Below are 16,444 nucleotides of genomic sequence, written 5' to 3'. Positions count from 1 at the left end.
AGAGAGGCTTTCACTCAGGTCATCTCTGAAGAGGTGCATGTTCCTTCGTCACAATTCCACTCAACATCAGTGCTAAAATTCGGGGATGTGGGAATGACCAAAAGCACCAATAAACATGCAGCGTCCGTGTTATTGGTAACTGTTATAGGCTTGTAAGTAAATTTGCTACAATGCGGTATTTCCCTCCTGGGACAGTAAGCATGGCTACCCCGGCAGGTTAACTGTGCCAAATGTGCGCTATTCACTGAGAAGTTGAACTTTGTAGCTCGAGGGAATAAAGTTGTAATTTGAAACAACCACTTGAAAGCACTCATAATGATGAATACGTTCAAATCTGAGAATGTCCAGCTGCAGTACAGAGCCTGACTAATCTCAAGCGTTTTCTGATAAAACCACAGAATGTGAACTCTGACCCTTGCCCTCTCCTGTACCACTAATTACAAAAGTAGGATTACCAATGTCTGAACTGAGTTAGCTAATGATAAGATTAATTAGCGGGAGCGGCAGTGAACTGACTTTTAAAACATGCAGTAATTTCAAAGACCAAGCTGCAAATATATAAATCTCCAAGGAAAGAATGACATATTCTTGCATTGCTAACGTCCGCTCATGAAAATCAAATGTGAAGTTCACCAAAAAGTGTTTAGAACATTAAATTTTCAGTTAACTTAATGCCATTTTCCATCTTTGCATTCACATGTCGGTGAAATAATCGCGCGCATCTTTCTAAGTTTTTCCACTCTGCTGGGGTCAACAATAGACAGGTAATCCATGCATCATCTTACCTTGCAGGATGGGGGAAAGTCACTCACCAGGACACCTTAGTAAAAGACAAACTAGCTGCAGGAGTTGCAAGCTAACATTTTGAAACCTCGATTTGGAACTCAGACGTATTATTTGCAACTGACTCTTCGACCTTCCTTTAATGTTTGGAGGCTTTCCTGCTCCGCGGGCAGTTTCCTTTTCGATTCTAATCTGATTAGTGGCCTCCTTGTGTTGAAAATTGCGACCATGTGTGAAAATGTGGACCGTAATAAGCAGAGTTCCCAGATGCTGCAATCCTGATTAAAACTGGTTACGTGGACTGGGTTCAAATTACGAGCTGGATGATGTATCCCAGATCCCCACACATTTACAGTGGCTGCACAGTGAAGACCAGGAGGTGATGGCTTTTTGTGACACTTGTCACAGCAGCACTAGAAAGTGATAGAAGGCAGGAACTCATTGTTTTGGAGGTCTGATTCATATAAACAGAAACCAGGATATTTGTCAAGGGAATAAGCAGAGTGTAAATTGCTTCAATGTACAATCCCTGGTCGCTGGCTAGCAGACCCAACCAGACATAAAAGGCTGATTTATAATGGCCAATCTGCAATTGTTTCCTTTTTAGAACTATAGAATCCCTACAGTGCAGAACGAGGCCATTTGGCCCATTGAGTCTGCACCGACTCTCTGGAAGAGCATCCCATCTCAGCCCACCCACCCATGACCTACTCCACCCCCCTATCCCCATCCCCATAACCCCTCATGTTTTACCATGGCTAATCCACCTAAACTACACATCTTGGGACATGAAGGGTCAATTTACCACTGCACATCTTTAGACTGTGGGAGGAAACTGGAGTACCTGGGGGAAACCCACACAGACAGGGGGAGAGAATGTGCAAACTCCACATAGACAGTCACCCAGGGCTGGAATCGAATTTGTGTCCCTGGTGCTGTGCGGCAGCTGTGCTAACCATTGTGCCACCATGCCACCCTATTTTTAGAAAAGTTTCAGGATTTTATATTGTGCTGTTTGTTGCCTTTATCATAATGATGTGACATTCCCACACGAAGGAGTTCATGCGCACTCTCTAAATTCAAATCTGTTATTTCAACTGACTCAAGCCTCACGCTGGCACTTGAGAAGATGTAATCTGAAGTATTGAGTGCTGTAATTGAGGGAGCACTGCATTGTCAGAGGCACCATTCTCTGTTGAGCTATCAAACCAATGCTCTAAGGTTCAACTGGATGTCAGAGGTTCCATGTTGCTATTTGACAGAAAGTATAGTGCTCGGTGAGTTAGGCAACATTCCTCCCTCGGCTAACACCATCAAAAGTAGATTAACTGGTCATTTATCATGTTACAGTTTACGGGATCCTGCTCTGTAGAAAATGATTGGCCTTTGGAACAAGTTACTGAGCTTTAAAGTAATTCATCTGATGTTTCGACAGGGATGTTAATGCTCCATCTATTTTCTGGGCACTATGTCAAGTGACTTTGATGTGGAAAGCATTCCAAAATGTCGATATTTTCAGGGTTCCAGCAACGAATGCGAGGAACTCATGGATTAAGATCGAGACCATACATTCAGTTGTCTCTGCTACTTCCCTCCTTTCCTCTAGTTGACTAGGCCTAGATTCTGCCAGGGCTCCCCCATTAATCTAACCCTGAACTCGAATCATTTTCTGGGTTCTTTCCTGTCTCTCTTCATGCCCTCACCAAGCTCATCTTGTAAATGAAACCCCAACTCCTGCTACATTGGCCTTATTCTCACACAATGGCAGACTATTCAATTTCTCTTCCCGATTCCCATGTTAGTTGCTATGGCTAAAAGTTTATCTCTCCTCATGTTCTATCCCTTTCTCCTTCAAAGTTGCCGTTATCACCCTTCTTCTCAAAAACCAACCCTAGACCCCTCCATCCTTGTAAATTGCTGCCCCTCTTTCCTGTTCAAAGTTCTTGAACATCGCATCACCTCCCAAATCCAAGTCCATCTTTCCCGGAACTCTGTATTTGAATTCTTCCAATCAGTTCACCACCCCTACCAGAGTACCGCAATAGCTATTATCAAAGTCACAAAGGACTTTCTCTATGACTGGAACAATGGTAAGATGTCCCTACTCATCCATTTTGACCTATTGCAGCCTTTACCTCACTACCCTCCTCGCAAAGCCCCTGCATCTGTGTGTGACTGCACTCAGCTCTTTCTGTTCTTATCAGTCCAGAGTTAAAAGTTTCTTCTTTGACTAAGTGTTCAGTCATCTGTCCTAATATCTCTTCATGTGGCTTGGTGTCAAATTTTGTTTAATAACTCTTCTGTGAACCTCGACATGTTTCAGTGTGTTAGAGATGCTTTATAAGCACAAGGGCTGGAATTTTCTGGCTGTTCACACTGGTGGGATCTTACTGTCCCGCCAATGGCACACCCTGCTACAGATTTCCCGATGGCAAGGAGTGCATTATACAGGAAACTCCAGTAACAATGGCTGGACTAGAAGATCCCGCGGGCCTTCTCTGTTGCAGCGGGTTGCATGGAAAATCCTGAAGAAGGTGTAATTCTAGTTGTCCAACTATGTCTTGACTGTCTATCATCAGTGGCACTTTCTCCCCTCTGTGACTTCTAGAATCTTACTTTATGCACTCTCCCTTCATCCCTACCATGTTGAAATTCAGAATCCTAGTGCAGTCCTCTCCTTCTCCTGGTCTTCAAAACCATACCACTTACCTTTGCATTTTCCTTCCTCCATCAAAATTATGTATAAGCCAATATGATTGTTGTGTGACACTTTTAATTCATCATCTCAAATTGCTCTTACCAATATGGCAGACCTACTTCTACTTTGTGTCACTCACCTTGAGGAATTCTCTCCAGATGCAGCCCAATTCTGCAATGACTAAATCTATCATCCAGTTTAGTTGCTGGATACTTCCCTGGTTCACCTCACTGGAGTACTAAGCCATCGCATACTCTCCAAATGCCTTCCTAATATCCTACATTGGAATACAAATTATTTTACAATAAATTTCTGAGGCTTGAGTCTTCCTTCTGAATTTTTAGGTTTCCCTGAAAGGTGAAAGGAGAAGACTGGTGTCATACCCACACATATAAAGTGTACATGATATACGCACCAATATCCTTTGATGGTTGACGTGGTGTGACTTCAAAAACCAATGCAAATGTTATTCCAGTAAAAGCAAGGCCCATGGTCAACAATACTTTTCAAGGTCTTGTTGGTCAGCATCTTAATGAACTGCAAACCATAAACTTTTCCTGTGCACCTTAATTTCAATGTCTGATTTTGGTTGTCATGGGGAATCAAGGGAGGATGTGGGCAATAGAAAGGGAGTAGAACAGGGTTGTTTAAAGTAAAGAGCTGGAATGGGCCGAATGGTCCCCTCCAGTGCCCAAATCCTCTGTGGTTCCATATTTAATCATGTTACTTTACTACTTCCTTCTGCCTTATATCTGTTTGTGATTTGTGTGAGGGTGATTTGAGGACACCCAAGCACATGTCCTTGCTCTGATGTTGTTTGCACGATTGCTATTGAAGGGCATTAAGATGGCCGAAAATGTTGGAAGTACCATGGCTGGAAATTTGCTTAAAGTCCTACACACACTGTCACTGTAACTACATGAGTAACGTGATGGGAATCCTGTACTTGCATCACATAGCGTGCTGCTGGTTTCTATGAAGTACCCAAGAAGGGTGGTATGATTATGACCGGTATTTACTGCCGCCTTCGAGACCATTCCCAAAGGTCCGCAAAACGTTAGGCCACAGGCTTAGTTAAGGCAGGTAAGATTGGCTCCTCTTTGGTCACCATGCCCTGTCAGGCAGCTGCGATATTATGTAGCTGCTGATGAAGGAAATGCTGACACTTTGATTTTCATCTGAAGGACTTCTCCCTGAAACCTTCTGGTTTTGAATGTTATGCCAGTACTTTCATTAAGAGGTAAATATCATTGCCACATCTTAAGGAACATTTGATGTTTCTGTCTCTCTGATCTCGTTCAGTAGGTGCCAATTTCTGACAAGAATGTTTTTTTTATAAAAGCAGTACAACCTGTGCAAGTGAGGGCAGATGGGAAATTGAAATGAGCTGTCTTGATTGATTAATGAGCTTAATAATGCCAAAAGCATTTTGCAGACGAGGGAGGGGGTGGGGGAGGCTGTGGGGAAAATGCATCTACAGGACTTGAGTCAAAGCTTCTTGCCATTCCCTGACAGCTTTATTGCTACTTGAAAGCATTAACACAGCTCTGAGCATACATTAGACACTGAGGAGGCATTGAACACATCCATCTACTGATAGCATTGGAAGGGTATTAAAGGAGATGTAGCTAAACGATATGGAATGAAGGTGAGGAAAAACACCTCAGAAGTAATATTTACATATTTACAATATTTACGGGTGGCACCGTGGTTTGCACGTCTGCCTCACAGCACCAGGGACCCGGGTTCGATTCCTGATTTGGCTGACTGTGCGGAGTCTGCACGTTCTCCCGTGTCTGCGTGGGTTTCCTCTGGGTGCTCCAGTTTCCCTCGAAAGACATGCCAGTTAGGTGCATTGGCCATGTTAAATTCTCCCTCAGTGTACCCAAACAGGCGCCGGAGTGTGGAGACTAGGGGATTTTCACAGTAACTTCATTGCAGTGTTAATGTAAGCCTACTTGTGACACTAAGAAATTAACTTTAAAAACTTTAACATAGATAGGAACAGCTTTCTCACGGCCAGGGTGTATTCAATGCAAGTTATTTACATCATATTTGGAGCTATTGAAGAGATTGCGTGATTTTGTTTCTCCTCTGCTCCTGCCCTCTTCCCCCGATCACAATCCCTCAATCCAAAGATTTTTGTTTCTGTGTTGGAGCAGTTGTCCATCGACATAATAGCACAAAGTGAAGATGTAACCAATTAGAAGGCCCGGTTGCTGCCATCTTTGGTCTTTTACTTCTTTTCAATGGATCAGTGAACCTGTCTGAGCTGCAGTGAGTGTTGACAGCCTCTTGGCACGATTAAGAGCTGGAACTTTCCCTGTGTTCTGGCCAATATTTCTTCCACATTAAGGATAACAAGAAAAAATTAAACTGCTCATTCAATTCACTACTGATTAGTTCCCTCTTTTTCCTTTCCCTCCTCCCTCCTCTCCCTTTCTATCTTGGATCAGTGGTTAATTTGCATTCCAACAACAAGCAGCAAGGAAGCCTACAGGCACCTGAAAGTCAAAATAATTCACAAAGTAAAGCTTTAGACACAGAAATGTATCCAATTTCAATTGATGATGATTACACCAGAAGTGGCGGAAGGAAATCCTGGATTTTTTTTTTAGTTCCTGAGTAACTATCTAGTTATGTGCAGTTGAACACAAGGCAAAATATGCAAAAGAGGTACAGACTCTTAAGAAAAAAGTGTTTTCAGGCTTTGTTTTATCTGCCAGGATTGTGACAAACCAGGCACCATTTTCACTTTGGGGGAATGTGACCTGTAATCAGTCTGAGTTTCACTCCTTCAGTTTGTAAGTCAATGGAATAAAGTCTTACCTCATTTATTCAGGAAGGTGACGCACTTCTATGATGTGTTTAACCTTGAAATGTCCAAACACCAAGCACAAGACTGTCATTTATTGGGATTGGGCTCAATTTGGCCAGTCAGGGCAGGGTAGACGTCTTATCAATGACCTGTTTTGACCTTTCACAGCCAACAGGGAGGCTTTACATTTGGTAAGGTGCAGTTGTCCAGCTACTTCTGTGGGTGCTGTGGAATTCACTGCAATATAAACAAGGTGGATTTCACAGCCTGGATATGCAGGACTCATAAGAACATCAGAACTAGGAGCAGGAGTAGGCCATCTGGCCCCTCAAGCCTTTCCTGCCATTCAATAAGATTATGGCTGATCTTTTTGTGGACTCAGCTCCACTTACCCGCCCGCTCATCATAACCCTTAATTCCTTTACTGTTCAAAAATCTAGCTATCTCTGCCTTAAAAACATTCAATGAGGTAGCCTCAACTGCTTCACTGGGCAGGGAATTCCATAGATTCACAACCCCTTGAGTGAAGAAGTTCCTCCTCAACTCAGTCCTAAATCTGCTCCCCCTTATTTTGAGTATATGCCCCCTCGTTCTGGTTTCCCCCACCAGTGGAAGCAACCTCCCTGCTCCTATCTCATCTATTCCCTTCATAATGTTATATGTTTCTATAAGATACCCCCTCATTCTTCTAAATTCCAATGAGTAAAGTCTCAGCCTACTCAGTCTCTCAGTGAGACAAAATCACAATGGAATATATTTCATAGAGGGCCCCTAGTATTCAGGTTTGTGAGCTGTGCCCAAGTATTCACTATTCTTTAGGTTTGAATTGACCGATGTGTCTGAAGTTAGTCTTTAATTCGCAAATAACCATTCTGTGCATTGGTGTAATGTCCTAACTTTGTCACGGGTTGTGGGAAAAGAAATGGGGCGTGATCTTACCGCCCATTCATGCCACGTTCCCGCTGCAGTGAGATCGGAGAATTTGGCAGCCAGTCAAATCTCCGTTCACTGCAGCGGGATGGGAAAATCTGGCCGACGTGAACGGTGGTAGATTCCGGCCATGGTTTGCACACATAGCGGGCGATTCTCCCAAAAGTGCTGAATTGGCAAGAAAACTGGTCGAAATCACGACTGTTTTTTTCAGTGCAACTTCAGACCCGAATCTCCGCACTCTGTGCAATGCAGAGGTCACAATTGTGAATATCATTAAAAACCCAGGGGGTGGGGCCTATTCACGCCAGAGGCAGCTCCGGAACTCTGCGCATGCGCAGGGGCCCCGATCTGTCAGTCTCCCCGTTTGCTGGCCACTGCGGGACCCCCGCAGTGCTGCCCCTCCAGCACCCCCCTCAGCCTGATTGCAGCCCCATGACAATTCCTGGGCCAGCCCCGACCCCCCCCCTCCCCCTCACCCAACTGTCCCAGAGCGCCCCGATGTCCAGCCCCCCCACAGCTATCAGACCGCCCCCCCCCCCCCGAGACAGATCTCCCGACGGGAGGTAGACCTGCCCCCGGGAGCCAAGCCCCGCCCGGCAGACCACCACTCCCCTCCCCCCCCCCCGCCCCCCACCCCAGCCCCGCCCTGATCGCTCGCCTCTCTCCAGCCCCGACCGATCTTATCTGCAGTGTGACAGCGGGACCCCCCATCCCCACCAATCGCCCCCTAGGCCCTACCCACAATAGGCCCCCGATGGGCAGTGTCAAGGTGCCCCCTGGGCATGGGCACTTTTCCTCTTGGGCCGTGCCAGGGGGCACCACTCCCCGTCACCCGACCTCCTGCAGGGCCCCGATTGCTCCCCTTCACTCCAGCAGGGTCTCCACCCGTTCCCCGAATGTGGGGAGCTACTCTAAATCCCGCTGGAGTGAAATACTTCTGGTGGGGTGGGAGATGCTTTTGGGCCCGGCACGGAACTTGCACGGATAATCACATTTAAAATAGATTTAAAATACATTAAAAAATGATTTAAGTCACTTCTCTGTCTTCCCGCCGGTTTCCAGCACAGTCCCTATTCTGGCTCCAGGAGACGCGCATGCATCAGGAACACATGCACGGATCCCGCAAGATGGCTGCCACGCGCATCTCCCGACCCGACCCGCCAGATAATTTGCGGCTAGTGATGGGAGAATCGCCCCCATAGTTTCAAATAAACACACTACAGATTTTATTGTTCTCTGTGCTGCACAGATACAAAACTGAAAGCCTGAGGCAACAGCCTAAAGTTTAAAGTTTATTTATTAGTGTCACAAATAGGCTTATATTAACACTGCAATGAAATTACTGTGAAAATCATCTCGTCGCTGCAATCCGGCATCTGTTCAGATACACTGAGGGAGAAATTAGCATGGCCAATGCACCTAACCAGCACACCTTTCGGACGGTGGGAGAAAACTGGAGCTCCCAGAGGAAACCCACGCAGACACGAGGAGAACATGTACACTCACACAGACAGTGACTCAAGCCGGGAATTGAACCTGGGTCCCTGAGAGTGTGAGGCAGTGGTGCTAACCACTGTGCCACCGTGCCGCCCCAATGACATCACCATGAAATCATGTGATCAGCTCTTAAAGTAACCTGAGTTCCTTTCAAATATATAACAACTAGGGCATTGTGACCTCTGGACTGTTGCTACGCTTGCTTTGGAGGGCTGGGGTCCTCTTTGATTAGACTTAGGGTGAATAGTGCTTTGGATGAAAGCTGAATAGTGTATACTACAGGTGAACTGCTGTTGTCAGCTGTGGCACAGTCTTTGGAACGCAGTTCACTGGTGAACTGTTCCCAATGCACACCCCAGCATCGCCTGAAGCTGAAAGAAGCTACATGTGATTCCATTTTCTACATTGATTTTGAGTCTTATTAATTTACGGGCGTTGTTTCAGTAGGTGTGGGGAGACGGGGAAATGACACAGGTGGTTGTGAAACTCTCTAGTGTTGATAGCAATGTTAATTTAGCTATTTGCTGCTGTCACGATTCATGATCTGGGTTTCTCTCCTTTGTTTCAGCATTGTGAGCTTTGCAAGCAAGCAGTCAGCGCTGAGAGCCCTGTGGTATATGCAGAGCGAGCTGGGTATGACCGGCTTTGGCACCCAGCGTGCTTTTTGTGCACCAGGTGCAGAGAGCCCCTGGTGGATCTCATCTACTTCTGGAAGAGCGGGAAGCTCCTGTGTGGCCGCCATTACTGTGAGAGTGAAAAGTCCCGCTGTGTTGCCTGCGATGAGGTGGGTTTTGAGAGTGTCATTGTTTAGTCTAGAAACATAGAAAATAGGAGCAGGAGAAGGCCATTCGGCCCTTTCAGCCTGCTCTGCCGTTCACTATGATCATGGCTGACCAGCCAACTCAATAGCCTGATCCCACCTTTCCCCCATATCCTTTGATCCCCTTCACTCCAAGAGCTATATCTATCCCTTTCTTGAAGACATACAGGGCGGGATTTTATGGCCTCACTCGAGCGAAGATCCCACTTGAGGTCAGCAGACATTTCCATTGTGGGCTCCTCGCCCGCTCCGATTCCGTGGCAGGCCGGGTGGTAGAATTCTGGCGATAATGTTTTGACCTCAACTGCTTTTTATGGTAACGAATTCCACAGGCTTACCACCCTCTGGGTGAAGGCATTTCTCCTCATCTCAGTGTCTTGCAAGCCCATGGCATGTTGCAAAATTAATAAATTAATTCACATCGCTGTCCTATTCTACCATCCCCCACACCGCAGCCCCCCCTGCACCCCCAGCCACCACCCGCACACCCCCCGCCCACCCCTGAGAAAAGGTTGGGTCATATAACATGTTCTTTCATTTGGATATCTGGCTTCAAATTAAACTGCACAGGTTGACCGGTGTCACTGCTATAGGAACCATTTTGGAAAGGTCCAAATGGAGTAGGTGTGACCTCCTGTGATCTTCATTCCACTCCTCCTGACTGTTCAGCATTGGTCACTGGTGGGATCTTCCAGTCCCACTGAGGTCGATGGTGCTTCGTGTGGCTCGCATGTCCTGCTGCCGGGGAACCCACAGCAGGGGTTCACCTTTGGTGGACCAGAAGATCTCGCTGCCGGGAAGGGCCAGAAAATCCCACCCATGGTAACAGTCTGGGATCTGACACATTAGGCACAGTGGTTAGCACTGTTGCCTCACAGCGCCAGGGACCCCGGGTTAGATTCCCGGCTTGGGTGACTGTCTGTGTGGAGTTTGCACGTTCTCCCCGTGTCTGCGCGGATTTCCTCTGGGTGCACCGGTTTCCTCCCACAGTCCAAAGGTGTGCAGGTTAGGTGGATTGGCCATGCTAAAATTGCCCCTTAGTGTCCCAAGATGCGGAGGTTACAGGGATTAGCCATGGGAAATATGTGGGGTTACGGGAATAGAGCGGAGGGTAGGGGCTGGGAGGAATGATTGTTTGGAGAATTGGTGTAGACTCAATGGGCCCGATTTTACCATCGCGTTGCACCCGTTTTCGGGCGCGCATACTTGGTAAAGTCGGGCATGAGACGAGTAGCGTGATCCGTGCCCACCTCCACGCCGGTTCCCCCTTTACCAAGGCCTGAAAATGGCCACGATTGGGGGTCCACTGCCACTCTGCCTGTGATCAGTGGGGGCGAAGGGGGAGAGGCCCACGATCGGTCTGGGTGGCGGAGAGGGTGGGTGGATAAGGGGGGGGGTGGGGCAATGTCTGTGGAGGGGGCCAGGGGGAGGCATTATCCAGCCCCGGTGGGATATCGCAGGGGAGCAGCATTCTATTATTCTTTTCTACGCATGCACAATTGGAGGCTCCGATCGGAACTGCAGGGTTACGGGAATAGGCTCTGGGAGTTGGCGGGGGAGGGGGGTTCCTGCTGTGAGTTAACCCCAGCCTTTTCTGTGTTAAGCCCCACCCACAGGCTTGTGCAGCGCGATTCGGAATCGCTGATATTTTTGCAGGCAGAGTGCGTATGGGGGCGTCTCAGAACGGGTCTAAACGTCGGATCTGAAACACTCCCAGTTTCAAGTCCGCCCGGCGCTTAGAATCAAAATGGTAAAATAGGGCCCAATGGGCCGAATGGCCTCTTTCTGCACTGTAAGTATTCAGTGGTTCTCTGGTTCTTGAAGGATGTGCACTGAAGTACTGTTTGGGTTGAATCTTGGGATGAGCATTAAAAGGCCTCTTAAAACCAGGAATTCAGCAAACAAGATGGGGAGTATGAACTGTCAGAGATTTCACGAGGTGTTGGGGGTCTCATCAGCTGGCTGGAGGGCCAACAAGAGACCCATGTTGCTTCTTCCAGGAAGGACAGCAAGTATGAAGTGCCCCTCAGTCACTTAAGTAGTCAGCGGTGGGTTTTCCCCAGGAGGACTCCAAGGGCAGAAATCCCACCTACCGGGAGCTGTTGGCCAATCAGAGGCCAGCAACTCTTTGGAACGGCAGCATCAATGGGGAGGGAATGGCTGCTGCCAAAATACTGAAGGTCCAAGATCGCAGAGCGACTGGTAAGTAATGGAGGGAACACTGATGGATAAAGGGTGACTTGGGAAGTGGGGAGTGGAGGGGGCGGGTAGTCGGCAGCAAAGGCTGGGGCTAACTCACAGCAGGAATCTTCCCCCCCCCCCACTCTCCCGCCAACTCCCAATGCTGGCTCCCTCAAGCAGGTACTGAGTGCCTTTGAAGGAGGGCTCCCCTGGAGACCACAAGCTTGGTGACAGGTGACACCTACCTCTGGCCTAATACTAGCAACAGAGAATGGTCATAATTGCTTGCTTAACGGCCTCAATTGATAGCGGGATGGGAAACCCACTGGCCTTCCCACCTCAGACTCATTTTTGACAGAGGCTGAGAAGAAGGCAGCAGGATGCTCGAACATCACCATCCTGCCTAATTAAATGACCTTTCTGCCTCCAAACACACCACAAAGGGGCATAAACTCCCCTCTCTGTGAGCAGAGGTTGCATCCAAGGTTAAAGATATCCTGCACCCCAGTGGGATGAGTCTGTGTGGAATGGGAGGTCGAAGCTATGGTTATGGGTACAGCTTTTGATTTTCTGCACTTTTAGGTGGTTGCGGAGAATCATAGAATAGAATCATAGAATCTTTACAGTGCAGGAGGCCATTTGGCCCATCAAGCCCTATTCCCTTAACCCCATGTATTTACCCTGCAAGTCCACCTGACACGAAGGGGTATTCTAGCATGGCCAATCAACCTAACCTGCACATCTTTGAAATGTGGGAGGACACCCAAAGGAAACCCACGCAGACACCGGGATAATGTGCAAACTTGGCACAAACAGTGACCAAAGCCGGGAATCGAGCCGAGGTCCCTGGCACTTTGAGACAGTAGTGCTAACCACTGTGCCAACATGCCGGAGGGAGGCGCTACACCGAGTCGGCGTCATTTACGACGAGGAGTCATAAACTCAAGCCCTCTCCTTGGATTTGGGCTTGTAATCCAACACATCAGCAGAGTGCTGTTGGAGTGTTTTATTGTTGAATGTACTGCATCCGGGTGATGGCTTAGATTTGCACTCCAGTCTCTGGAGTGGGACTGACGGGGAAATGGATGAGATCTGCTTTGGGGAAATAAACCCTGTGTTGATTGTGATTTATTTTCATTGCAGTTAATTTTCTCAAAAGACTACGTAGACAGCAAGGGACTGACATGGCACAAGAAGCACTTCTGTTGCCTGGAGTGTGAGCAGTCGCTGCTGGGGAAATCCTTTGAGCTGGAACAGGCTAAGCTGCTGTGCACGTCCTGCTACAAAAGCACCAAGAAAATGTGAAGGCCTTTCACTGGAACAAGATCGTGTTGTGCTTTTCATACGCAGTACACATTAAAAGCTAAGGCGGTTTAGTCAGCTAGAGCATAGGATGCAGATCTAACTATGATACAGGAACCAATTTCTATGAGTGAAGTAGTTCCACAGAGTGGGCATTCTTTAAAAACTCTACAAGATTGATCTGTAAGACCGTGGTGATGCTTGTGTGATCAGTTCATCATTTTGCAATGCCCCTCTGTGTGAAACATTTTACAATCCGTAGAACCGGCCCATGTTTTGTATAAAGTATCTCAGCTTCTTCTTCAAACATCACCCACCTCAACTGCTCTATAAGAAATACTTCTGTAATAATAGTCGTAGATATAGGCTTACACGTGTAGCGATGACAAAATCCAGCTGTAGATCACTGCTGGGTGGATGACAGAAAGCAGAGGGCGAAAACCCTTTCTTTACCACTTACAACGGAAAAGCAGTATGTAAATGTGAAGTGTTGGGCCCCAGTTTATACTCTTAGATGTCTTTATAAATTAAATAACTCCAGAACATCGAACCGTAAAATGTAACTCCAGCCATTGGAACCCGTCAATCTAAGGGGTGAGATTCTCCAGCCTCCCCTCAACGTCACCGTTTGCTGGTGATGGGATCTTCTAGTCCTGCTGCTGTCAATGGGAATTCCCACAGAAACCACCCCATGCCACTGGGAAACCAGCCGCAGGGGGTGCACCTCCGGTAGCACCAGAGAATCCCGTTGGCGTGAACGGCCAAAAAATTCCAGCCCAGGAGATTTTATACAGGGTGAGGAGAAAACAGACTTTGTACAGTCCCTCAATCCCATATTCTAGAGAGGTTCATCTTCTGTTATGTTATGTGTAAAATAATATAGCAGCCTGAGGACATGGTACCCGTGGGTCAAAATCCTGAAACTCCCTCCCTAACTGCATGGTAGCTGTACCTACACCACAGGGACTGCAGCGGTTCAAGAACGCAGCTCACCACCACCTTCCCGAGGGCAAATCGGGGTGGGCAATAAATGGTGGCCTGGCCAGTGACACCCACATCCCATAAATGAATTTTTAAAAATGAAATAGACTGGTGGAAAAATGAATCTGGAATGCACTGGACGAGCATTCCTGTTGGGGGGTGGGGGGGTTTGTGGCCAAAATTAAACTGCTGTTAGAATTGAATTCTTGGAGCTCTGTACTACTGTGTAACGGTAAAATTATTTTCGATTATTATCAACAGAGCATCTGTACTTGGGAATAAAACACATTCAGGTCATTGTAGTTTGCAGTTTCAATTAACCAACCATTCTTCTGTCAAAAGACAATCCGAGAATTTCCAAGGAGATCTACTCCTGCCCTAGTTTACGATGGTAATGAATAGGTTAACCATACAGTTTGAGTGTCTGGCCAGGGCTGAACTAGTCACAGGAGGGGTGCTGCTGTTAGCCTCAGTGCTCCATGGCCCACCAAGGACAAAGTTGGCCAGGAGTCACATTCCCAATTCCCTGTCCTGTAACCCTGGTCAATGGGTGAACATCAGGATGAAGATGAATGAGGTGGACATCATAGCTGAACGCTGAGTAAAATAGCCTCTTGGGCCTCACTGTGGTCATGTGGGCAAGACATAGGAGTGGAATGGAACACGCCACATAAAGGAATCATTACCTCCTCGCAAGGAGAGATTGAGGAGAGTGGGCTTGAATTCTCTAGAGTTTAGAAGAACGAGAGGAGACCTCACTGGAATGTACAAAATTCTTACAGGGATTTGCAGGATGGATGGGTAGACGTGGGAAGGATGTTTCTCCTGGCTGGTTGCAGGTTTGGGAGGGAGGGTCACAGAGGACACTGTCCATGCTAATATCCCCCAATGTTACTCCCAGGCTAACAAGTCATTCATGGCTGAAGGACATTGCCGGGGTTGGGGGGAATAATTTTAACCAAGATTGCCAAGAGGAATCCATGGAACCAAGTGGAACACCAGTTTTACATCCTCCCAATATTACTCTCCTCTATCTTCAATGGTGAGTAAAATTGGACGAGTGTAAAACCTGCATTGCACTTGTCCTCAGCATGGCTGTGTTAACATTGCCTCATGACACTGACATCAGTGTTTCGAGTCGAGCCACGCTGACCACTTCAGCATAGAGGACTGCAAGTGGAGGATGCAAGAGTTGAGCTGAATCTATCCAGAAGCTTGTTATTGAGGGTTCAAGTACAGAGGGAAATGATATTTGATGGTTTTGAGTTTTCTTCCACATGTGAAAATTATAAAGTTTGTGAAAGTTAATGGTTGTGTGTCTAGGTGAAACTACGAATGGCTTGTTTAAATGCAGACTTTTGTAGTTACTTAACCCTTTAGAAAATCCAAGTAAAAACTCAAAGCAAAACAATTTTGTGTTTCATTCTAACCATTCTCTAGCTCTGAACTGTGCCTATTTCCACCACAATGTTGCACACGTTATGGATGTACCTATGGTGTGGGCTCCTCAGTAATATTCAACGGTACACATTACCTCGACTGTATTCAAAGAACAAAGAAAATTACAGCACAGGAAGAGGTCCTTCGGCCCTCCAAGCCTGCACCGACCATGCTGCCCGACTTAACTAAAATCCCCTACTCTCCCGGGGACCATATCCCTCTATTCCCATCCTATTCATGTATTTGTCAAGACGCCCCTTAAAAGTCACTACCGTACCTAATTCCACTACCTCCCCCGGCAACGAGTTCCAGGCACCCATCACCCTCTGTATACAAAATCTGCCTCGTACATCTCCCTTAAATCTTGCCCCTCGCACCTTAATGTGTCCCCAAGTAATTGACTTCCACCCTGGGAAAAAGCTCCTGACTCTCCACTCTGTCCATGCCTCTCATAATCTTGTAGACTTCTATCAGATCGCCCCTCAACCTCAGTCGTTCCAGTGAGAACAAACCAAGTTTCTCCAACCTCTCTTCATAGCTAATGCCCTCCATACCAGGCAACATCCTGGTAAATCTTTTCTGTACCCTTTCCAAAGCCTCCACATCCTTCTGGTAGTGTGGTGACCAGAATTAAACATTATATTCCAATTGCGGCCTAGCTAAGGTTCCATAAAGCTGCAACATGACTTGCCAATTTTCAGCCAGCTTTATTCCCTATCCAAGCAAAATCTGATTGATTCAATTCATTGTTTTGTTAAGCCTGCAGGCCCATTGGTGCATAGAAAGTCAACAGTATAACTCAGATGAGAATCTGGCTGCTGCCTGTAGAAGCAGTGACTGCTCGCTCACAGGATAAACTGAAATCATGCCAGCTGGATCAGGCTGATTGGTTATACATGGACAATACTAAAGATTTCAGCATGTTGGTGCTTCAAGCTGCCATGGCACTGAGTGGTGGCATGTGGTTTCATGTCAGGTCAACCACCCACTA

General features: G+C 47.0%; 1 protein-coding gene across 1 annotated transcript in view; it reads left to right on the top strand.

Annotated features, from left to right (window-relative positions):
- lmcd1 (LIM and cysteine-rich domains 1) overlaps positions 1–15,417 on the top strand; it is a 68,590-nt gene extending 53,173 nt beyond the window's left edge. Inside the window, exons 5-6 of the mRNA XM_078209407.1 lie at positions 9,298–9,513; positions 12,874–15,417. Coding sequence (XP_078065533.1) covers positions 9,298–9,513; positions 12,874–13,035 — 378 coding nt within the window. The 3' untranslated portion in view covers positions 13,036–15,417. The remainder of the gene's footprint in view (positions 1–9,297; positions 9,514–12,873) is intronic.
- Positions 15,418–16,444: the final 1,027 nt, after the last annotated feature.

This window comes from Mustelus asterias, chromosome 3, assembly GCF_964213995.1.
Source record: "Mustelus asterias chromosome 3, sMusAst1.hap1.1, whole genome shotgun sequence".
NCBI classification, from domain to species: Eukaryota; Metazoa; Chordata; class Chondrichthyes; order Carcharhiniformes; family Triakidae; genus Mustelus; species Mustelus asterias.
This window is presented reverse-complemented; position numbering and strand designations above follow the sequence as displayed.